Source organism: Moschus berezovskii, chromosome 8, assembly GCF_049115385.1.
Source record: "Moschus berezovskii isolate FMDL1 chromosome 8, NW_MosBer_1.0, whole genome shotgun sequence".
Lineage (NCBI taxonomy): Eukaryota > Metazoa > Chordata > Mammalia > Artiodactyla > Moschidae > Moschus > Moschus berezovskii.
Window position 1 is genome coordinate 110,796,996 of NC_142467.1, and position 24,182 is coordinate 110,821,177.

At 46.3% G+C, this 24,182-nt stretch overlaps 2 protein-coding genes across 5 annotated transcripts in view; one reads left to right on the forward strand and one right to left on the reverse strand.

The window, feature by feature from the left end:
- Positions 1–5,835, forward strand: part of SQSTM1 (sequestosome 1) — an 87,274-nt gene extending 81,439 nt beyond the window's left edge. For both annotated transcript variants that reach the window (XM_055431209.2, XM_055431206.2), the window contains exons 6-8: positions 3,320–3,534; positions 3,781–3,976; positions 4,956–5,835. In XM_055431209.2, the coding sequence (XP_055287184.1) occupies positions 3,320–3,534; positions 3,781–3,976; positions 4,956–5,113 (569 nt within the window). In that variant the 3' untranslated portion in view covers positions 5,114–5,835. The remainder of the gene's footprint in view (positions 1–3,319; positions 3,535–3,780; positions 3,977–4,955) is intronic.
- Positions 75–22,687, reverse strand: MRNIP (MRN complex interacting protein). 3 transcript variants are annotated; one of them, XM_088839273.1, is made up of 10 exons: positions 22,575–22,687; positions 20,337–20,396; positions 14,198–14,286; positions 10,302–10,377; positions 9,408–9,434; positions 9,051–9,208; positions 7,914–8,001; positions 7,572–7,673; positions 6,380–6,481; positions 75–504 (listed from the first exon to the last, which is right to left on the reverse strand). In XM_088839273.1, exons 1-10 carry the CDS (start codon positions 22,638–22,640, stop codon positions 481–483), a joined length of 792 nt encoding a protein of 263 aa, XP_088695399.1. In that variant the 5' UTR covers positions 22,641–22,687; the 3' UTR covers positions 75–480. The 3 variants fall into 3 exon arrangements, with proteins under 3 accessions (XP_088695399.1, XP_088695398.1, XP_055287187.2); XM_088839272.1 differs by lacking the exon at positions 75–504 and having other exon boundaries at positions 5,771–6,481; XM_055431212.2 differs by lacking the exons at positions 75–504; positions 9,408–9,434 and having other exon boundaries at positions 5,771–6,481.
- Positions 22,688–24,182: the final 1,495 nt, after the last annotated feature.

Here is a 24,182-nt window from a genome sequence, read left to right on the forward strand (position 1 = left end):
ACGGAAAATTTTTCTTTGGAAGATAGTAAATGGACAGTGGTTCTCAAGTCTGCTGAACATCAGAATCACCAACGAAAGTTGGTTTTTATTTTATTTTTTGTGGGAGGGTATATATTTTGGTGTATGGAAACTATTAAAACTGATTATCCTGAAGAGAAAAGTTTTCTTTTGAAAGAATGAACAAGATAACTTGGGAAGTCACAAAACCACGTCTACATTCAGGCAGGAGTTCAAGGCCCCTTGATTCGTTAAGTGGGTTTTGGGTAGGGCATGAGGGGTCTGTGTGTTCTGAAGTCTTCCCAGGAGTCTGTCACGCTTGCTCTCCATCTGGAGACCCATCTGAGCTTGTGAAGTGTTTCAGAACTTGACTTGGATTCTCCACTCAGGACACAAGGGAATAATTTTAGAAGTGCTCACAGGTCTTTGGCAGTAAGAATTAAGGCCTTCTCAGGTCTTTCAAAGTCGATGGAGTGCTTTCTGCTAACTCGGGAGGAGTCTGGAACCCTACAAAACAAGTTTCAGTGGAATGTGTTTTTGAGTAGCTATTGATGAGAGCCATTCGAGGAATGGATTAAACCATGTCTTTGGAGTTACGGGTATTTTCCTTTCGAGGAACTAACAGGATGACTCAGTCTACTAACTGCCTAGAAGAGAACATTAGTTCCGAGAGCAGGGGCCCAGAAGAGATGTAACCACTAACACCTCTCAGAGGGCAATCTGTACAGTGAGTCAGCAACTAAGACCTTTTTTTGATAAGTCCTATGAGAGCCAGCTGAGCAAGAGCATGAACCCAGGGCTGTACCTGGCTGGAGGTCACAGCCACTGACACCTAGGATGTAAAACAGCAGGGCTGTGGAGTCTTCCACAAACATCCCCTACACAGAGGCTTTGGGGATAGCACAGCAGAGATTGTGGTACAGTCTTGTAAGCCCTGAAGTCTCAGATTATCATCAAGTTGGAAAAACTCTAGTTCCGTAATCTCAATAATCCATTACAGAAGAGTCACATCATTCACCCATTTTAGAAAGTATATGGGTATTCATTGTACTGTTCTTTTGTCTTTTCTGATTATTTGAATGTTTCATAATGAAAACTGCAGGGGAATGGAAGAAAAACAATGTAAATATTGCAGATGGGGTTCCAGTTGCTAAGCTTGCTTTAATCTTCTCTGCTTGCTCCTCATACTCTACTGAAATAACAGTGAAGGGGTCAAACAAAATAAGTAAAGCAACATGGAGAAAGAAAAAGGGAAAAAATAATGGAGGACAAGGTAAAACAATCTCAGCAAACTGTGGAAGATGGAAAATGGGTGAGGAAAGCAACCAAGATGGGGTAATTTGAAGATTCATCCTGGAGGCCCGATATAGGGTGAAAGAATTCCAGAGAACAGAGTAAACTGAAGGGAGGACATGAACAAATACAAGACAGTCTCCTGGCACAAGGACATTAACCTCTGGATTAAAAGGGACCCCAGATGCCTTGGACAAGGACTGAAAAAGACCCCACACCAAAGCTTAAAACTGTCCTGTCAGAACCCTTGGGACAAAGAGAGGCTCCTGAAATTCTCAAGGCTGCTGTAAAAGCTTGGGAACTTAAGGAACACATTAACAGCTAGAAAACACTGACTTCAAAAGTCTTCAAAAAAAGGGACTTCAAAAGTTGAAAATGAATTTTCAGCCTCGAATTCTGTACCCAACTAAAGTGATCAAGTGTGGGAGCGAAACAAAGTTGTCAGGGATGAAACTGACGAGGTCTTAATCGTCTTACCTGGGCTTGAACCGTCTCTCTGGCCAAAATAAAGAAACAAGCCCAGAATGAAGAAATAGGCACTTGAAAGTGGTGCCCAACAGATGAGAGAGTGACAGCGGTAGTTGCCAGCATGGAAGGAAAGGCATAGGCGCTGTGCCTCTGGTCCAGAGAGCTGCCTGTCCAGGCGGGAGCTGGAAGCTCCATGCCTGCCGGGGATGGTCTCCAGGGGAGAAACCAGAATGGATGGGGTATCTGATACACTTAATCTGTGTGGAAAACACTATAGAGAAGCTGTGAGAGAATATGGGGAAAGTTACTAAGTGAAAAAGCATTGCTACAAATACAGAAAACTCTGAGGAAGTAAGCCTGCTCCTTAGCCAGCAAAGAACACTGTATATGCAGTGGCACTAACATAAACACTGAATATTGTTTTTACCAAAACGTGAGTTTTTGAAAGGATAGGGGAAGTGTTGATCATCTGGAGTGAGAACTAAACGGTAAACATAAGTCAGGAAAGACAGAAAAAGCACATTGTCAGTTAAAAGTTGTCTCTGGAGGGTGGGCCAGGCTCTGTGGTGGGGGCAGGGAACCTATATTGCTTTTTTAATTTTATTGAAGTATAGTTGATTTATAATGTTAATTATGCTGTATAGCAAAGTGATTCAGTAACACATATATATATTTTCCATTATGGTTTATCATAGGATACTGAATATGATTCCCTGTGTTATACAGTAGGGCCTTGATGTTTATCCATCCTATAGTCTTAAAAATTTTTTTTTAATTTATATGCGACTGCACTGGGTTTTCCTTGCTGCGTGCAGGCTTTCTTTGGTTGGGGCAAGTGGGGGCTACTGTCTAGTTCTGCACAGGCTTCTCATTGCAGTGGCTTTTCTTGTGGAGCACAGGCCCTAGAGTGTGCAGACTTGAGTAGTTGTGACACTCGGGCTCAGTACTTGCAGCTCACGGGCTCCAGAGCACAGGCTTGGTAGGTGTGGCACACAGGCTTAGTTGTTCCGTGGCATGTAGGATCTTCCCAGACCAAGGATCAAAACCATGGCCCCAGTATTGGCAGGACGATTCCTAACTACTGCACCACCAGGGAAGGCCCCATTCTTTTGAAGTTGCTTCACTCTAAGACATGGGGCATGTCCTTTGAAAAAGTAAAATGAATTAATAACATAAACCCAGTGATTGTGCCCCAGAGTGTGAGAGATTGGAGGTGGACATGCCGTCTCAGGGGTCTCACACAAAGCTTGCATGGGCTGTCTGCCTGCCTAAGGAGGGTTAGCGTGTTCAGCATGCGTGTTTTTCACGTCACTTGGCCCCGGCACGCAAGTGGGGTGCCTCAAGTGAGGACAAGAAGGTCCTCCGCACTGCGGGACAGGTGGCTTTGGCTGTCTGTATGGCACGAGCTCTCACCGTGTTCTGAGGGCCTGGCCATGCCTGCTGTGCGGCTGCTGTCCTGCACAGTGAGGGGAAAACACAGTCTGTTTATGGACCTTGTGGCTCTGAAGCTGACCTGGGATGTTGCTATTAATCAAATTTTTGTTTTCCCCCTGGCTTCTAGGCATTGAAGTAGATATTGATGTGGAACACGGAGGCAAGAGAAGCCGCCTGACCCCCGCCTCTGCAGGCAGCTCCAGCACAGAGGAGAAGTGTAGCTCTCAGCCAAGCAGCTGCTGCTCTGACCCCAGCAAGCCAGATGGGGATGTGGAGGGCACAGCACAGTCTCTGACGGAGCAAATGAATAAGATCGCCCTGGAGTCAGGGGGTCAGCCTGAGGCAAGCGCCCCCTAACACATCCAGAGCTTCTCCCAGCACCTGAGTCACAGCCCTTCCCTGGCACTGAACCCATTTTTGTTGCAGAGTTGTTGGTGGCATTTAAGTTGTCCTGTGAATCCTCCACTAGAATTCTGTAAAGCAAGAGGACTCTTGCAAGTCCGGCATGCCCTGTCTCTCACAGAAGTTGAGGCTGTGGTCAGCTGGCATGTTGTTCTCATTCTTGTGCTCACTGGGGTTTTGTTTCAGGAACAGATGGAGTCTGATAACTGTTCAGGAGGAGATGATGACTGGACTCATCTGTCTTCAAAAGAGGTGGACCCGTCTACAGGTGAACTCCAGTCTCTACAGATGCCTGAATCTGAAGGGCCAAGCTCTCTGGATCCTTCCCAGGAAGGACCCACAGGACTGAAGGAAGCTGCACTGTACCCACATCTGCCACCAGGCAAGGGATTTCAAATAGTTTTGTATTTACTCCCTTTTCCATTCAGAGCATCCTGTCACTTGCTTCTAGCAACACAGACAGGCATTACATTCTCTACTGCAGGGCTTGTCCACTGATATAAGAGAAATCTAGGAGTTGGTTTTGTCCTCTGTGTCTATACTGAGCCTTAGTAAGCTCCGCTAATTTTAGTAATTTCTAAAACTTAACACACAGACCCAGAATTACGAAGGCAGATGTGATACAGCAGTAGCACTGGCTTTGGGCACTGCCATGCACTGTTAAAAGGGGACTCGGAGCCCATCTCCATTGTTTCCTCCTGGAAAGTGCTAATCTTAGAGCAGGGGTCACAGTCACGGTTCCAGTAGGAGCCAGGCAGGAAGCCATGGTGTAAAGTAGGTGGTGTGAAAGGCAGTAGGGCTGGGTGGAGAGTGAGGCAACCTGGAGAACACACACTGAATAAAGGAGGCCACTCACACCCTGCTCTGGTTCATCACCGTCACATGGCATAGATGTTTAAAACATGCAGGTGGAAACCCATCTATGCGCCAAATTTAACCCTTGGGCTGCCAGTATTTATCTTCTCTGCCTTGAAGCAGGGAGTTGCAAACTATGGCCTATGGGCCAATAATGACTTTCTCATTTTTATGATGGTTGGAAAAAAGTCAAGATGGGAAAATGAGATGAAATTCAAATTTGTTTTCATAAATATAAGTTTTACTGGAACATAGCCATGCTCATTTGTTTACCTATTGTTTGGCTGCTTTTATACTTCAGCAGCTGAGCTGAATATTTGTGACAGAGACCAGATAGCCTGCAGAGCAGCTTAAGATATTTACTCCTGATTTTTTACGGAAAAAGCTTGACAGTCCCTGCCTTGGAGGGTCCCTGTGAGGATTAAGACCTTGTAAAAGGGCCAGGTACAGGCCACATTTGGGGCACAGTGCCTCTTCCTCATAGCTCTCATTACTCTCTCTGGCAGAAGCTGACCCCCGGCTGATTGAGTCCCTGTCCCAGATGCTATCCATGGGGTTCTCTGATGAAGGCGGCTGGCTCACCAGGCTTCTGCAGACCAAGAATTACGACATCGGGGCTGCCCTGGACACCATCCAGTATTCAAAACACCCACCACCTTTGTGACGATGTTTGCTCACCCGTTCTGTGTCCCCTTTTTTGTCTCATAGTTGTGTTGAGTTAGTGTAGAACCCCAGTGCCTCTAAGTGCCAATTTCTCGTCATTCTTCTTTCAGAATCTGGTGGGTGGGGATGCACAAAGCCATTTAGGGCAGTAGAACAAGTGACACAAGGGGGGAGTCCCAAGTGTGTGAGTGCCGATTCTGAGAAACATTGATCAGTTTCCCATGGATGTGTGGCTCCTTCCTGCCAGGGGAGTCCCCCCCTGGGGCAGAGCGAGACTCCTTGCTGGGGAGGACATGGAGACCATACTGCATCCTATCTGCACTCTCCTGCAGGATTATACCAGCAGTTCAGAACAGATCTTGCCAAATGGCTTTCTGCTTTTTCTTTCTTTTTTAATAGTACACTGATATGTAATTGATTTTCTGCTAGAAATTTGATATACTCTGAATTTAGCTGAAGTATCACCAGCATTCAGTCGGGGTGGAAGAGGCTGTCCTGAGGTGATTACAGCTCAGGACTGTGGCTAACATGTGAGAATAAAGAAGGGCTGACAGAGGAACTGATGTTGTTCAGAGTACTGCCTATTTCATAACCACTGCAGTTACCATTTCCAGATGTGTTGGCTGCTTTTAAAGTTAAGGAAATCGCTTTGTAGCCATTCTGTTATATTTGTAAACAATTTTAATTAAAGGTATAACCACTTTAATCAAAGATAGTACAAGAGGTAATTGTTTGATGGTCCTATTTATCGTCGTTTCTTGTAGTTCCTATAAGTCATCCTTAGTCCTACAATTTAAAAGCAACTTGGGGAACCCTGTTTTCAGTGGCACAGAGGTCACCGAAGTGAAGGGTTCATACAACAAGTCTACATGAAAATACTAGTTTCAATTCACAGATTGTCATCAAAGTCCTCTCCAGTTTTAAAAAGGTCACATAGACGCATGAGTGAAGAATGTGCCTGCACCCCTTTGACCAGGGGCACACCTTCTGCCCAAGGGCCTACACCCCGTGACTGCTCGGGGATCCTCCCACAGAGCCTCTTGGGCCCAGGCATGGGGGTGTGTGTGGTCTGAGGAGACTGGCGTGCACCAGGGATCCTGCAGAGGCCTCCTTCCCTTGGAGTCTGGGCCCTGGGGGTCCCCTGCTCAGCCTGTGCTGCCTGGATTGGCCTGAGGCCTCTCTGCAGAGGGGTGAGGGGCTCTGTGTCCAAATGTGAGCTGTTTCCAAGTGGCGTAAGACATCGTTCCCACTTAGACATGGTCCTGACCTGGTGGGCAGGACGCGGGGGTTCCCCCCGGGGAACAAGCTCCACGGCGTCCTGGTCCTCGTGGTTGCCCCCTCTGCCCTTCCCTGCCAGGCCAGCACGGTCCTGCAGTGGAGACACGAGGTGATGGCACGTTCTCCCTTCAGGGGAACAGGTGCCTAGCAGACTCGAGGGACAGGGAGGAGCGGGTCCTGGGCCTGCGCTAGTCTTGGACGGTACCTCTGGGCACTGACCATTTCTGCTCCGTGTTGTCTACTATCCTGTAGGCTGGCAGGCTAGGGATTTTGAGATAAATAAAGCACAGCAATAAATGCCCCCTCTCTCCAAATTCCATGACGAAGCTTTCCAAAAGAGCAAGATGTTCCCATGTGATCAGTGGATCTATCTCATGGGACCTTAGAATCAGATGAGGGAGTGCCTGGGGTGTAAGCAGGAAAGGCCCTAAAACCGTCTGGAGACACCATGTGCTCATCGCCAGGCGGGAGAAAGGTCTCTCCAAAGCCGTGTCGAGGGTTTTAACGCTGCAGATATGGGATGTGACAGTGCCGCTGGGGCCTGGCTTTGCCCTCTCCCTCAGGAAACAAGGGTTCACTGAAAAGTGAGTGTCACTGCCTACAAAGGAATGTGAAAGCAATGGCAGGAGGGAGCCCGCAGCACCACCCCTAGACAGCATTAAGAGGCTCTGGGTAGCTGTTAGTGATCAGAGACTGCCAGCTTTGGGGCTGACTTGCTGTGACCTCTTTGGACCTGTGCCAGCCTTGATTCCTCACCTTCAAAACAAAACAGGCTTGTCGTGAGCATCAGACAATGCAGTTAAAATGTTTAGCCCAGGGACTGGTACATCAGTAACTGTCACACTCATTCTATAATTTGGCGATTCAGGGCTATACCCTTACCTGGGGGTCACATAGCTACTTAGTAGCAACACCAAGTTTGAGCTCTGCCTCTTGGCTCTGAATGGGTGCTCTCCACTACTGTCTGAAGCTGGTCAGGTCAACCCTGGCCTATGTTGGTGCAGCAGTGACATATGCCTGGCAGAGTTCCTCTGTCTGGACGCCTGTGACTCCCGTGACGGCATAAAGCAAAAGCCTCATTTTGTGGCCTGGAAGGTACGGTGGGGTCTGCTAGGTTTGAAGCATCAGTAACAAGAGCGGGTGCGAGGTGAAGAGAGTGCCCCAAATTCACAAGAACCCACCTGGGTAAATGAAGGTGACAGTTCCTCAGAAATCCAGGGCAGGTCCCCAGTTGAACAGTCTGGCGAAGACCTGGCACTCCATGCAGAATGAAGAGAAGGGTCCTGATGCAGAAAAGTCCTACTGGTCAACCTCGCTTGTCTCCAAGGCAACAAGTTGCCCTTTGACCCAGTTAACATCAGTAACAGCAGGGAAACAGTGCAGGCCAGAGAAAGGAGTTGGCTTAAGACATAACAAGACACATGGGAAGTTGGACTTTCAGGACGGAGGGAAGGGTATAAGTCTTTTAATAGTCCAAAAAACAAAAAGTCCAGCGTGTGCTCAATGGCCACTGGGACACTGACCTTCAAGGACTTCAAGGTGACCTCACAGTTTCTGGAGTCCTGGACATCAGGGCCGCATGGAGGCTGGACTGTGCTCTGGTTCCACTTCCTGGCAGAGAAAGTGCTGTCAAGAATCTAGTCCTGGGACTACTCTGGTCTAGTGGTAAAGATTTGGATTCCAGAGCAAGGGGTGCGGGGTTCAATCCCTGGTCAAGGAGATCACACATGCCTCCTGGCCAAAAAACCAAAATATAAAACAGAAGCAATATTGTAACAAATTCAACAAAGATTTTTAAAATTGTCCATGTTAAAAAAAAAATCTTAACAATGTGAAAAAAAAGATCCAGTCCTTCTTGTAATAATCTATAATGGAAAAGAATTTCAAAAAGAATATATATATGCACACACACATATGTATTATTACTACTATATATATAACCAAATCACTTTGTAAACCTGAAACTAAGGCAACATTATAAATCATCCATACTTCAATAAAATTAAAAAAAAAAAAACACAACCTAGTCCTGCCATTGAGCAGTGGTCTGATCTGACTCGGTGGCCACCTGCTTTGACACTTTGCACCTTGCTGTCCCTTATAGCTTCCCAGATGGCTGCTCAGCTTCTGCCCCACTGCCAACAACAGGTTGCCTAATGACATCCAAGGCAGCCCATTTCTATAGCTTGTAGTTGCTAGAAAGTTCTTATTTTGAACTGGAATCTACCTCCCCAAAGAATCTTCCCTGGAAGAGCCACCCTAAACCTAGATGAGGCGGTCTCTCAGAAAACTCACTGAAATGCAGGTTAAGCTGAGAGAGGAGACCTGTGACAGGTCTTTCCTGCTCTGTTAAAAACTCACAGGCCCATTAGCTTCTCCGGCCACACTTCACTTTGCCAACCTTGCCCTTGAGTTCCTCCCTGAGGTCAGCGCAGTCTAGATGTTCTGAATTAAGTGAGACTCCTAAGAGGTGCCTCCACTGGCATCGTGCTCAGCCCCTACCTCTGCACCTGGTGCTCGGCCAGGGGCCTGTGCTGACGGCACCTGCTGGCTCACAACCCTCAGGCTCCCTGCCAACCATGGAAGCTGCCTGTCCGTCCCCAAACCATGGGGCAGTTAGGTGGGGGTGGGTGAGGCTAGATTGGTGATGGGCTTGGCACCTTTTCCTAGGCAGGTCTGTGCTGAACGGAGGGTCTGGCTTTTCTCTCTCGGATGAAGGCTGTCTCTTGAAACACACTCCTCCTTCTTTCAACCCCAGTTCTTTGGAGTCCCTTTCCAGATACTTCAGCCAGCGGTTCTTTGAGGGCTGGAATTTTTCCTACAGAATTGGGAAGTAAATTTGTTCTCAAAAGTAGGCACCTTTACTGAAAATCCCCAGAGAAACACTGAGGCCCAAGGGCCTCACCACGCCTACACCAACACGAGGAAAGGAATTTGACTGGCAGGCAATGGGAGAGAGACGTCCTGGACAAAGCACACTGGCACACACCTGGGGAAAGCTTCAGGGCACAACTTACCAAGACCCTTGCGGATGTCCACACTCCCTGGTCCAGTAGTTTCAAATGAAGATGAAGGCATGAAGATGCTCATTAAAGTGTTACCAATAATAGCAAATACTTACAAAAGCAGAAGTTTGGTAAATGCCCAATAAGAAGGGAATAAATATTGGCAAATCCACTATATTCTGTAGATACTTTTTAAAAATGAAAATAGTTCAAAGCTATGTAGCAACATGAAAATTCAAACGAGTATTTCTTACAGAAGCGATGATGAAAGGTTAAGTCTGTAAGTAAAGAAACTGAAAGGATAGACTCAAGCATGCAAGAGCTGACGTGTTAAAGTGGTGTGCCAAAGAGTATCTCCCCTGTTTATAATAAAAATATGAACAGAACCTGGACTGCAGACATTGCCAGCATGATTCTGTGATCAAAGGTGGAGCTCTTCCAGGGAGCCTGTCAGACAGTTGTTTCCCCTCTACCTGGCAGGACAGGGTTCTAGTACCCATGGCATCTTGGATGTACCAATGGTGTCCTCTGCTCAGTCACTGGAGCTCTGACACACGGCCCACCCAACACTGAACACCGACTTTGAGGCCTTGCGACAGAACAACAGAACGTGAGCCTGTTGTGTGGCTCCATCTAGAGAAAGGGGACATGGCAACCCAGGCACTCTACAACAGCATCCTTTCCCTGCCCAGGGTGCTTCGGAACAGGGGGAGGAGGACAAGGAGGTGAAGTTCAAGTTAAAGGGAGAGGTTTATTCATTTTTGTATTCCCTGCAGCTTTAAGCCAAGTTTTCATCATTCAGTGACATCAACATTTGTTTACGGAACAAATGATGAATGAATGAATAAACAGAACCTCTTCGTGATAGAGCTGGCTCAGGTAGCCGAGATGGTGCTGCTGGCTTACCTGTGGACTTGCATGGGCAGCCTGCCAAGGACCCACATTTTCTTCCTCATTGGCACTTACGGATTCTCCCAGAGACCTTAGGGAAAGATTGTACAACTGTTCTTTGTAAAATGACCAGGAAGATGAAGGACAGTGAAGATGGAACAGTAGGATGCACAGGCTTAACAATGGCTATCAAAGCCTGCTTAGGGAACTTACTGATTGAACTTATCTCTGTTGTTTCGATGTTTGGACATCTTCCAGCAGTTCAGAAGGCAGAGGGACCATCTGTTCCTTGGAGCAACAGGAAAAGTGACACCGGGCAGAAGGGGCGCTCTTCACTCAGAGACCAGAGTTGGCATCATGGCTTTGCCAAAGACTGGTTGTCATAGACTGTGTGACTCTGGATACATCACAGTATCCCAGTTTCCTTATTTACAAGTGGGGATAATAATGCATGGGGACCGTGAAGATAAATGAGACAACACATGTGCACCTGCCCTGCTCAGGGCCTGAAGACAGAGACTAATTCAGCTGAACTCTGACAGTCCCTCCCATCAGCAGTGGCGATGGTCCCATTGCAGAGGGTCATAGGAGTGTCTTTACGGTTGTGCTATATCTCAACCGCCAAGAGATAAGGCATTTTCCTCAGTCAGATGTCTTCACCCAGCCTCCCAGGGACTGCAGGGGTCTTTCATCACACAGAGAGCACAGTTAGGAGCTGGAGCCTCTGCAGCCTCGAGTGGAGCCAGATGGCCAATTAAAACACGCATTGTTCAAGGGCTGAAGGCTAGCACCGAAGCCGCAACCACCCGTGTCCGACAGGGCTGCTACACGACACGATCACACTGGAACTCTTTCTACTGAACTACGATGGAAACCCAAATCCACCAAATGTGGGCACCTCTATGTCAGTTTCTTCATTTGTGAAGCAAAGCCAATGATCCTCATGGGGTGACGAGGAAGATGAAATGAGATCAGGCATGTGAAATGCCTACTCTGCCACACGGTCGATACCCCAGTGTCCAGCTGAGCAGTGTCCTGCCAGCTCCTGACCAGAACTGTGCCCACTGGGAACTCAATTCCATCGACCACAGAGCCTCTCTCTGCAGTATGGAGGTCTGGCCTGTCTTCCCACAGAGGGCCGGGTGTCTACTGTCTCTCAATAGGTGGGCTCTCTTTTCTCCTGCTACATTTTAGCCCTTCCCTTTGTTTTCCATGTTCTGCAATTCTGTTATGTTGCTCTGTCAAAGGGTGGATTTTATCATTTAAAATGAACTTACTGAGGTATAATTTATAATTAACCTACCCTAAAATGTACCAAATTAAGTATTGGTACATTAGATGAATTTGGTAAATTATATTTTTGTAACTATTACTCCAATCAAGATATAGAAAATTTACTGAGATGTAATTAGCAAAATTTAGAAAATATTCATCACCCTAAAATCCCCTTATCTGCCTTTGTAGGTGAAAAACAATTACCCTTACAGTATCTGGTCTTTTGTGTCTGACATCTTTCACTTAGCACTGTTTCTGAGGTCTGCCCATGTCATTTTTGTTGCTGAGTGGTCTTCTACTGTATGAAAATACCACAAAATGTATATTCAAAATCACAGTCTTGATTGCTGTAGTGTTAGAGTAAATCTTGAAATCAGGCTGTAGAAGTCCTCCAGTTTTGTTCTTTATCAAAATTGATTTGGCAATTGCATTTCTATATAAATTTTAGGATCAGTTTGTTAATTTCATAAAAAAAAAAACTGCTGCAATTTTGACTGGGATTAAGATGACACTATAGATCAATTTAGGATGAACTGACATCATGACAATACGGAATGTTCTAATCCATGAACATATTTCATCACTTAGATCTTTTTAAAATTTCTCTCAGCAAAGTATAATTTTTACTGAAAATATTTTGCACATTTTTGGGTTATATTTATCCCTAAGTATCCTATTTTTTGATGGTATCATAAACAGTATTTCATTTATAAAATCGTTTTCCAACTATTCGCTGCATTTATATAAAAATAAAATTTAGTTTTGTATGTTGACCATGTATCCTTGTGATTTTGCTAAATTATTAGTTCTAGTAGCTTTTGGATAGGTTCATTAGGATCTGCTACAGACACAATGTTTTTATCCAGTTTGGGATTAGATGCATTTCCTGAATCTAAGAATGTAAGCCCTTTGATTCTGGAAAAAGTTCTGTTCATTTCTGCAAATATTGCCTTCCTGCTGGAACTCGTCTCTGTATCTTTCATGTCTCTGAACTTTTATATTTGCCACCTTTCTGTCTTATTCACATTGACAATGTGAATAATTTCTTCAGATTTATCTTCCATTTCACCAATTCTCTTTAGCTGCACTTAATCTGAACTGAACTGAACTGAATCTGCTTACCAGCCCACTACAATGTACTTATTCACTTGTACTTTGGCCGTGCTGGGCCTCTGCTGCTGCGCTTGGGCTCTCTCTACTTGTGGTAAGCGGGGCTCCTTCACTGCGGTGCATGGGCTTCTCCTGTTGCAGAGCACAGGCTCTGGACCTGTGGGCTCCAGAGCACAGGCTTGGTAGTCGTGGCGCAGGGCCTAACTGCTTCACGACACGTGGGATATTCCAGCGCCAGGGATTGAACTAGTGTCCCTTGCATCGCAAGGCGAACTCTTAACCACTGGACCAACAGGGAAGCCACTAAACTTTTAATTTTAATGACTAAACTTTTCATTTCTACAAATTTTTTGGTTGTTCTTTAAAAAAATGGTTATTTTTTAAAGTCTCTTGCTCTACCTATATCAACCATTCTCATTTAATTTTATTAAATATATTAAACATACAATATCATGTATTCTGAGCTCTTTTTGGATCTGACTTCTCTGTTGTTTCTGCTGTCTTTTGCTCACGGTGACATGCTTCCTTACGTAAGTTAAATGATCTTTAACTTTGGGTATATGCCACTTGGAATTTTATATATCCTTCAATGCCTGGGTTGAAGATGTATTGCCCCAAAAAGGAGCTACATGTATCTCTGCTTCCTGGGACAATTTAAAAATAAGTTTGAAGGGCTTCCCTGGTGGCTCAGTGGTAAAGAATCTGCCTGCCAATGCAGAAGACACGGTTTGATCCCTGGTCTGGGAAGATCCCCCGTGTCACAGAGCAGCTAAGCCTGTCTGCCACAACTGCCAAGTCTGTGTTCTGGAGCCTGGGAGCCACTGAGGCCCACGCACCCGAGACTCCACACTCTGCAGCAGGAGAACTGGCCACGAGAAGCCCACACACTGCCAGTACAGAGAGCAGCCCCGGCTCGCAGCAACTGGAGAAGAGCCCGTGCAGCAGTGGGGCCCCGCACAGTCAGTAACATAAAACAAAACAAGTCCTCAGCCTGAGGCTTTTCACACAGCACGTGTAAAAGGTTGAAAGGTCACATGACAGCGTCCTTGTGCTTACAAAATCCTGGAGCAGCGTTTCCCCTCTTTAGCCAGTGCCAAGGGCAACACAGGCTGGGTCAACCTACCTGGAGGGGTGCATCTCTAGGGAGTAGCCCTCTGGGGACTCAGCTTTATGTGGTGGTCTCCGACTGACCTTCCCACACTGAACAGACTTTGTCTCCTGCCTGCCTCCCAGCTACATGGAAGCTGCAGGGCAACAGGTTTCAAATGCCCCAACAGCCCAGCTTATTCTCTGGATTTTGGCTTTTGCTTCATTTTTGATCTCTAATGGGTACTTACCTTCTTGTCATCTCATCAGTGCCTTTAAAATATCGTGGCTGACATTTTAAAAAATGGGAAGATTGTTCAGTATCTAATCGCCATGTTGTTAGACATGGAAATCTAAGGGATTTCTCCATCATATACTCCCACCATCCACTCAAGATGAAAACAGGGCAAGATAACCAGGCCACTCTCAAACTATCATACCTGAGTGACATCTCTGAAATCTGTCCCTGCAGCAGGTTTAATTTTTGGACATGGCGTCTACAGTCAGCACCAGAGCCCTCACCGTAAGCCTGAGAAACAAACACAGATACGAAGTTTAAAAAGTATTGACAGAATGCTGAGAAACAGATCCATTAGAGAGACAACTCAGGGAGGCTGAAAATGTACTCTGCAAAGCCTAGAGCACCATGCACCATCAAACAACGCTTGCCATTTCTGCAGTGATTTACAAACCAACAGTCGCAGGGACTAATTTCAGTCAATCTGGCAGCCCACCATCACCCTGAATTTTACATATCAAAGCCAAACTCAACCCAAACCCCACACAAATTGGTTAATAAACATAAGGAATTCAGAAGAGAAGTAATGTTAATTGCCAATAAACATGAAATGATACTTAACCCTCACTCATAATCAAAACGATATAAAACAGATGAGATATTTATTTTTCACTTAGCAGTCACTCATTTGTTCAACAAACATTTACTAAGGACCATCACATGCCAGGACCTGAACAAGGTAAGCACAATACAAGGGTGCACACATCACAGTCGTCACGGAGCTCCACAGGGTGAGAGAGGCAATAAGCACATAAGACACCCAGAAGGCCATCAGGCGGTGAGCAGCGCTGCGCAGGAAGCAAGGAGTGATGTAGAGGGAAGACTCAGCAGGCGGCTTTATATGCGGTGTTCAAGGGGTCAACATCTGAGCACAAAACAGGAGGATGAGCGGGAGCAAATCATGCAGACGGCAGAAGCAATGACACGGGAAGGAGTGCAAACATCTTGAGCCTGGCATTTTGGAGAAATGGCGAGGAGGCCAAGTGGCTGCAGTCGAATGGTCCAGGGCAAAGAGGGTAGGAGATGCGGTTTCAGAGCGCAGGCTCTGCTACTGGAAAAGTCAGCCTCGTGGGCGTGAGATCTGCTCTGCTCTCTTTCTTGAAATTCTTAATAATCTCATCTTTGAAGCTGTGCTGTGTAAGTGAAGTCTGATGAGATAATGAAACACGTTTCTAAGTCGTGGACAGCAAATGTGTCCACCGTTCCTTGCCACTCTGTTTGCACAGAGCATGCCCAATGCCCTGGCAGCACAGAGTCCCAGTGAGCTCACGGGGTGTGAGAGCCCAGCGAGACTCCAGGCTTAGGTGGCGCGGCTGCCTGTGCCGAAGGACGGGAGGGGCGCCCGTCGCCTGAGGGGCCAGGGCTCCCAGAACCTGCTTCAGTTGCAGAAAGAAGGCAAGGATGTTTTACCAAAAGCATCAACCACCAAGTAAACCTATCATGTCTCGTCTTACTCCTATCACCTCCCTGGAATAGCCTGTGCTGAAAATGCCACAGAAAAGGCGAGAGAAGCGCCACCATCTCCTCGGTTCTTCCTCACCAATCAGTGAGTGCAAGGTCGAGCGTGTAGGCAGAACGTGTGTGTGTCAAGCAGTGAGGGAAAAATAGTTAATTTTGTGCAACATCTCCACTCTTAAGAATAAAATATGTAGGCATATATGAACTGCAGAAGAAGAACTGTGCAATTTTGATCATTCCGCATGTGTACTAAATGCTCTTATATTATTCTGTATATGTTCCACATACGTACTAAATGTTTTTAGCATTTAAAACCAGTGTTGCACAGTCTAAATGGTGTTGTACTATTTAAATGGTAGCTTTTAACATGTTAAAATGTTGGTTAAAACTAATATTTAGTTAGTTTTTCTTTACACAGGAATAAATTATATAGTAGATTAAAACATTAATAAATAGGGACTTTCTTAGTGGTCCAGTGGCTAAGGCCTGAGTTCTATCCCTGGTGGGGGAACTGGATCCCACACGTTTCAACTGAAAGGCCCTGCATGCTGCAGCTAAGACCTGGAGCAGTCAGATAAATTAACAAATAGAAATAAATATTTAAACCATTAGTAAGTAAAAACATTAGGAAAAGTCAGGAGATCATGAAAGAAGAGCTAATATTTTAGAACCTGTAATAGCGGTTTTTTTCTGCTTTTGAAAAGGGCTCCGCATTTCCATTTCACACTGTCTCCAGCCCCGTCCAGGCCCTGTCTGAAGGCACGTATGTTACTCCAACCTGGAAGGTCTGACACGATCCTGCGCAGGCAGGACCCTTTGGCTGTGCTGCTGAGACTGTATGGCTCAAACAGGTGACCAGTCAGGAGGGGGCTGCAAATACTGTGGCAACTCAGGCCACTGTGATAACAAGTGGGCACAATGTGGGTGTGTTGTGACTAAATTTGTTAACGGATCATATGAAGAGTATAAAAGGAAAAGCAGAGTCAGGGATGAGTTCAAGCTTTTTAGCCCAAACAACTAGAGAGACAGACTGGGCAGTTAAGAGATGGGGATGACTGTGGGAAAAGCAGGTAGGTGAAAGTAAGGGGAGGCTTCCCTTTTGGAACATAGGTTTGGGATGCTTGTTAGCTATCCAGCAGAGAGGCAAGTGGCTGGAAGCATACACAAGTTTGCTGGCAGGCCTGGGGTCTGACACAGACACTTGAGAGCTGTCAGACCGTCTTCTCAGACCACTAGGGAATGACTGCGGCTAGAGAGGAGGTGAAAAACCAAAAAACTGAGTTCCAGAGCACTCTAAAGTTTAGAAGAAGAGGAGATGGGAAAACTGGCAAAGAGTATTGAAACTCAAGCCAGGAAGGCAGGAGGAAAACCAGCAGCAGGGTGACTGGACTCCAAGCGAAGACTTCAGGGGGAGGAAGTGACAGGCTCTGACAAATGCTGCCAATAAGTTACGTCACGTGAGGGCTGAAAACCAACCATTATCCTCAGCAACAGAGACCGTGGCTGACTTGGACATGAGCAATTTTAGTGGACTGGTGGGGAGTGCAATCCCACTTGGGGCAAGATCCAGTGAGAATGGGAGCAGAAAAACTGGAGAGGGTAAAGGCAAAATGTAAACAGACTGATAACTGACATGATTGCCAAGAGGGAGTAGGGTGCGGAAGGGGTGGACTGGGAGTGTAGGGTTAGAGGGTGTAAACTATTATATATAGAATGATCAACAATAGTGCTCTACTGTACAGCACAGGGAACTATATTCAGTATCCTGTGATAAACCATAATGGAAAAATATGAAAAAGGAGGTGTGTGTAATTTCTGCAAATAACTGCATCATTTTGCTGTTCAGCAGAAATGAACCCAATATTGTAATTCAACTATACTTGAATTAAATAAATTGAAAAGTTAAATAAATTCCCAAAAGACTGACAACTTATGGATGGCATAACTGGGAGGGTGTGTGCTCTCCTGCATGGCAGAAACTGCTCTCTGAACACTAAAATGCTTTCTCTCCTCATCTGAGAGCAGACTAGACTACACTTTCCAGTCTTTCTGGCAGTCGGGTGTGGCCATGAGACTAGGTTCTTCCCACTGGAATGTGAACCAACTCCCAGATTCTTCCTGGGTAGCATCTTCCTGACTGTGCACCTTCAGGGGCTTGCGGCAGCAGGAGACAAGCCTCAGGGAATAGCAGAACCTCAAGATGACAGGTGCCAGGGTCCCCGAATGATCACACCAAGTACAGCTGCCCTGCCGATCTCAAACTCTCCCAGGACTGTTAAAAATTGCAAGAGACATCTTCTATTGTGTTAAGCCACAATCGTGGTGTCTGTTTGTTAATGTGGCCTAGTCAGTCCTAAGCCATACACCACTGGGTAAGTTGGGAGGTGCTGAGAGGAAGGCAAAGGAAATTTCTTGAGGAAATTTTTCAAGAATTCAGAAATACAGGCTGACATCTAAAACATGTACAGTCATCAGCCAGCCTCCTGACTTCTGAAGCCCCATCTCAAGATAGGCCTCAGCTGCCATATTTACCGACAGATGACCTAACTGTCCCCACTTCTACCCATCCCAACTGACAGGACCAGAGGTGGACATCTGAGTTAACCACATCAATCAGATTATTTATCCCAGGAGTTTATAAGTGGGACTCAGCTCTTTCAGTTGGTTTGAAATGAGATTCTGTGGTCTGTGAGTGGAGTATGTTACTGTGAGCTGGAAACAGAGAAAAAAGGAAAGGAAAGCTGGAGAGGGACAGGAGGAGGAAGGTACAGTGAGAAACTTGGTGAAGGGAGGAGGAGGGAGGGAAAAGAAGATGCCTGTGTTGCTGGCAGCTCTTCAGGTCTTGGGGTTGGTTCTTCAAAGGGTCAAGGGCAGTTCTTCGCCTGGATCCCCACAAGGTATCCCATTACCTTGCCAGTGCATTTTAAATTTTGCTGAAGTGTTTTTTCCTATAATCTGCAACTAAGAGAACCTTGGTTGAAAGAATTCCTCTGATTTAACTTGTAGGAATTTGTCCTAAGGAAATAATTGGTCCAGTAAAGAAAAAGGTATTTGTAAGAAGCTTCACTACAGAGTTTCTTGGTGGCTTAGACAGTAAAAAATCTGCCTGCAATGCAGGAGACCCGGGTTCAGTCCCTGGATCGGGAAGATCCCCTGTAGAAGGGAATGGCAATCCACTCTAGTATTCTTGCCTGGAGAATTCCATGGACAGAGGAGCATGGTGGGCTACAGTCCATGGGGTCACAAAGAGTCGGACATGACTGAACGACTACACTTTCTTTCTTTCTTTTACTACAGAGTTGTTCATAACAATGAAAACTAAAATCAACCTAAGTGCCCATCAATGTGGGGCTGGACATTTATTCATTCAACAGCCATTCTTCGAGCGAGCACTATCTCATAGGTACTGTGCTAGGTAACAGAAGTACACAGTAAAATGTAGAAAAAAGGGTATACGTGTGACCATCAACAGATGTATGGATACAGAAGATGTGAAGTGTGTGTGTGTCTGTATGTCTAATGGAATATTAGTCATAAAAAAGAACAAAATACTGCCATTTGCAACAACATGGACAGACCCAGAATGTATCATACTAAGTGAAGCAAGTCAAAGACAAATGTTATACGATATGACTTATATGTGGAATCTAAAATTATTACAAGTGAACTTACTTGCAAAACAGAAACAGACTCACAGACATAGAAAATAAACTTATGGTTACCAAAAGGGAAAGAAGGGGAGAGGAATAAATTAGGAATATGGGATTAACAGAGATACACCACTGCATATAAACAAGGATTTATTATATAGCACAGGGAAGTACCTTCAGTTTCTTGTAATAATTTGTAATGGAAAAGAATAGGAAAAAAATATGCATAACTAAATCACTCTGCTATATACCTGAAACTAACATAATATTGAAAATCAACTATACCTCAATTTTTTAAACAGTGTACATAAATAAAAGAGGCACAGCATTTACTCTCAAGGACTGAGAGTACTGCCTGAGATGGACAATACTCACATAAACACACCTGACTGTATTTCTGACAGGGAAGTGAGGTTAACCAGGGATGCCGCAACAACAAGCATGCAGAGGGAAGCGGGCCGGGATTGTTTCAAGGTCAGAAGGAAAAGCCCCTGCAGCTGAAGGGCGAGAATGAGGCGATGAGGCTGCAGAGGCAGGATCAAGGGTTGGAGCGGCGAACAAAGGGCTCGGTGAGGAGACTGGGCATTAGAAAGCACTGGGTCAGCAAGCGCGCACCTGGGAAAGAACTGCAACCTGGGTGAAAAACTGGGCAAGTAAGAGCACGGACAACACGCCCCCTCAGCCCCTGTGCTCCTTCACCTCCTGACTGCTTTCACACCCTGCCGGCCCGTCTCACACCCCTGGGTCTCTGACCGCTGCTGTCCACCCCCAGTTAGGTCTGATTACCCTTACAGACCCTGCACTCCCCTGTCATTGTGCTCGGCTTAATTTTAAATTACATGTGTGGTTTTGGCTTCTCTTCCCCTTTCACAAGGGCGGATCTGTACCGGCAATAAGGACACTTTCTTACCTTTCATTGTTTCCCACGCCTACACATAGAAGGTGCTCGGTGAATACTGACTGACTGAATCAACAAAGGAAGGTTACTCTCCAGGCGCCACTCCATCCACTTCCCTTCCTGAAGGGAGATGATCTTAGGGAGCAGGAGCTCTGTATCCAGTCAACCTGAGTCAATAATGCAACACTGGGCTCCACCGGAAACACACTTCTGCATGGCTGGGTCCTACCTGCTTTCTGGTATGAGTATTAGACACCATGCTTCTTGGGACTCACCTGCAAAAATGATTGCTTCTTTCCACAAGCTTTGCATGTCCACTTGAGACTCTTTTTCACCTATAATGAAATTTCAGAACTATAGCTATAACAGTTGGAACTGGATCAGAAATAGTAATTTAAAGAGATCAGTGGAAAAGAATAGGGTCTAGAAACAAACCAACACATGTATGAAAATTTACTATATTATAAAAGTGAGAAAGAAGAGCCTATTTAATAAGTGGTTCTGGGAAACTGGGTAGCCATATATTAACAAACAAAATCAAATTAGATCTCTACTATCTGTTATTCTCAAAAAATTCCATAACATTTCAAGTCTTGATAAATCTTACTAGATGCGGTGTCTCTTAACATAATAAAATGGCTTACTTCCAGCTCTAAAGCTGCAGAATCACCATGAGCATTCCCATGAAAGTCAAGAACAAGTCAAGGATCTGCACTATTATTTACTGTCTTTTTGGATGTGCCAGCCAATAGAACTGGAAAAGAGAAAGTAATTAAGAGGTACAAAAACGGAAGGAAAAAAGCTAACCTTATTTATGAATACTATGATTTATTTCTTTAAAACCCAAGATAATCAAATGAAAACTACTAAAACCAGTAAGACAATATATTAACATAGGCGCTAGGGAGAAATTTAATGTATCTTCAAAAATGAATATCTTTTATAAAAAAACATCTCGTTAGAAGAGATAATGAAAGAAAAGTCCATTTACAATGGCAACAAAGAAGATGTTATCAAGAGGCACCAAAGCTGCTTTAACAGGTGGAATGAGGACTTCCCTGGTGGTCCAGCAGTTAAGAATCCGCCTGCCAATGCAGGGGAGACCGGTTTGACCCCTGGTCTGGGACGATTCCACAAGCCTCAGAGCCACTAGGCCTTTGCACAACTAGACCTGTGCTCTGCAACTACTGAAGCCTGCCCCGCTACAGCTGCACTCTGCAAGGAGAAGCCAAGGCAATGAGGACCCAGCACAGCCAAAAACAAATTAATAACTAATAACAAAAACTCTTTAGAAAAGAGATGGAATGAGACAGCATGCTTAACATCATTAAGATGTCTAGGTGGATTCATAAAAATAAGTACAATTGGAACAAAAATCATCGGGTCTTTTGGAGAAGTATCTAAATGGATTCTAGGGAGGACAAACAATATCTATTACAAGTTTAAAGTGGTATATCCTAAGATTCTACTTCTCAGCATCTACTTTCAAAGACCATAAAAATATCGTGTACTTTCTATAGCTACATATGCAAGTAAGAAATGCAATAAAAAATAATAAAAGCTCTGGAAGGACAAGCAGCAACGGACTAGCTCTGAGGGGATAGAAAGAGCGAGCGAGAGAGAATACGGTATAAAAGAGTGTTTGCAATTGGCCAGGCCCTAGCAGAGGAGCGCGGAGAAGGCGATGGCGCCCCACTCCAGTGCTCTTGCCTGGAAAATCCCATGGACGGGGGAGCCTGGTGGGCTGCAGTCCATGGGGTCGCGAAGAGTCGGACACGACTGAGCGACTTCACACTTTCACTTTCATGCATTGGAGAAGGAAATGGCAACCCACTCCAGTGTTCCTGCCTGGAGAATCCCAGAGATGGCGGAGCCTGGTGGGCTGCCGTCTGTGGGGTCGCACAGAGTCGGACGCGACTGAAGCGACTTAGCAGCAGCAGCAGCAGAGGAGCTTGGCCGGCTACACTCCACGGGGCCGTGAAGAGTCGGAAGCGACTGAGCACGCCTATACTCTGGTTCCAGCTAGCGGGAGCTACTCTCTCGTTGTGGTGCCACGGTTTTTCATGGCAGTAGCTTCTCTTGTTGCAGAGCATCCGCTCTAGGGCTCCTGGACTCACAGCTGTAGCTCATGGGACCCAGAAATTTCCGCACATGGGCTTAAGGGCGTGGAGGCATGTGGAATCTTCCCCAACCAGGAATCAAACCCCCGTCCCCTGCATTGGCAGGTGGATTCTGACCCACTGTAGCACCAGGGAAGTCCTGGTGTCTACAAATCTTACAACCAAAGAGCAAAATGCCCCCCAAAGGCCACAACAACGGGTATGGTGAAGTGACATCAATAAAACCTAGTTCTCACAACTGATACAATCACTTGTCCAGGCCTCAAGCACACTCCGCAACCCCACGAGACTGAGCCCACGTCTGCGGGCAGGGCGTGGGGAAGAGGCCGTAGCCTCCAAGGCTCCACCTCGTCCCGCCCGCCATCCCCGCGCTCGGGGGAGGGGAGGCCCCACCTGGTGAGCCTGGAAAAGGCTGCAGCAGCAGCACCGAAGCACCCGCGCCTGCTGCGGAGGCGCCATCGCGGCCCCTCGCGCCGCGTTTCCGCCGGCTTCCGGGTCCGCCGCGGCCCCGCCCCTTCGCGCGCAGCGACCGGCCGGCCTCGGCCCCGCCCCCTGCGCGCGTGCGCCGTGGGCCGCGTTCGCTGGCGCCCCGCCTCCGCGCACCTGGGCAGGTGGGCTGTCCGGCGAGTCAGCTGCCAGCCGGGGTCCTGGGCGCCCTCAGGAGTCGGATGTCTGTGCTGCGAGTGGGGCACTGTTTGGGGTTTTCGTCAGTCAGGTCACCGGTTCAGGTTGTTGGGGCGGGGTCTCCAGCCGGCGCTCGGGGTCCGGCCTTCCCTGGTCCCATTTCTTCTGCTTCTTCAAGTAGGGGAATAGCGAGCCGGAGGCCTCCTCCCTGCTCCGGCCGACTCCCTGCGCCCACGGTTGGAATTTGCAGGACCTCTGATCAGAGGTGGTGAGTTAACGTTTGAGCCGGAGCACCTGAATCCTGCGGAAACAGGCAGTTCATCAGCCCTACGCTTCTCCAAGAGGGAAACTGAAACGCCCGCCGCTTGAAAACGAAATCAGTCCTTCCTGCAGTCCCAGGAAAGCGCCGCTCTGAAAGATGAAGACCAAGTCCCATTCAGAGCAGAGGGGAAAGATTGCATTCCTCATGTCCCGACCTCACCGGGACCCTAACGCCATCCCGCCAGGACATCCCCACGTGCCTGACAATATAAATCATCTTGTTAAAATTTAAAACGCCCAGTCGTGACAAGGCTGTGGTTAGAGAGGAACCTTTCTTATACGATGCTGGTAAAAGGGGAAAACAATCTGGCGTTTATCTCGATCCTAAGAATAATCTGAATCACCCAAGTGTATTATTTATGCACGAATGTTAACCAAAGTATAACAGGAAAAAAGTGGAAATAAGTATTATAAAGAATGGACTATCATGCAGGTCCATTACAGAATTTTAAGTGAAAATGCTACCATGTGTATTGTTGGGAAGCAAGGAAGTTACCAAGTATACACAATAGCAGTTAGGTAAAACCAAGCATTATTTGTTTACATATAATGTGCATGGGCAAGGGTTATAAATGACTTTTTATAAGTGATTTAAAATTTTTAATATTTTCCAAATTTTGCACAATAGCATATATTAGGAAAAGCCAATTAACTTAAAAAATTATGTTTGAGACTGACTATACAGTGACCAGAGCCACCTATGACCACCACCTGTGCGTCAACCGGACCCCCTTCCACCCCCCAGCCAAACCACAACTTCTACAGCAGTCAGGACTTGGTCAATGACTACCAGTTGCCCACCTTTTTAGACTTCCCCATCAACCAAGAGGAAGCCGATTATGCTCCCCAAACCAAACACATCCTGCTTCCCCACCAGCAGCCTCTGATCAAAGCATACCTGAAGCCCTCCCTTGCTTTCACCATAAGGCCTTCCCACTCTTCTGACTACCTTTTAGTCTCTGCCAAACCCCGGTAATGGTAACTGACTTCTCTTCTATAGCAAGCTCTTGATAAATGGTTCCTGTTCTCATTTGGGTGGTTTTTGTTTATCTCCAA

Coding starts and splice junctions, on each gene's coding strand:
- MRNIP (XM_088839272.1), bottom strand. CDS start 22,640: ATGGCGCCTCCGCAGCAGGCGCGGGTGCTTCGGTGCTGCTGCTGCAGC. Junction 14,287..20,336: donor AGAAGCAATCATTTTTGCAG/GTGAGTCCCAAG, acceptor TTTGTTTCTCAG/GCTTACGGTGAGGGCTCTGG. Junction 9,209..9,407: donor GGACATCCGCAAGGGTCTTG/GTAAGTTGTGCC, acceptor CCAATTCTGTAG/GAAAAATTCCAGCCCTCAAA.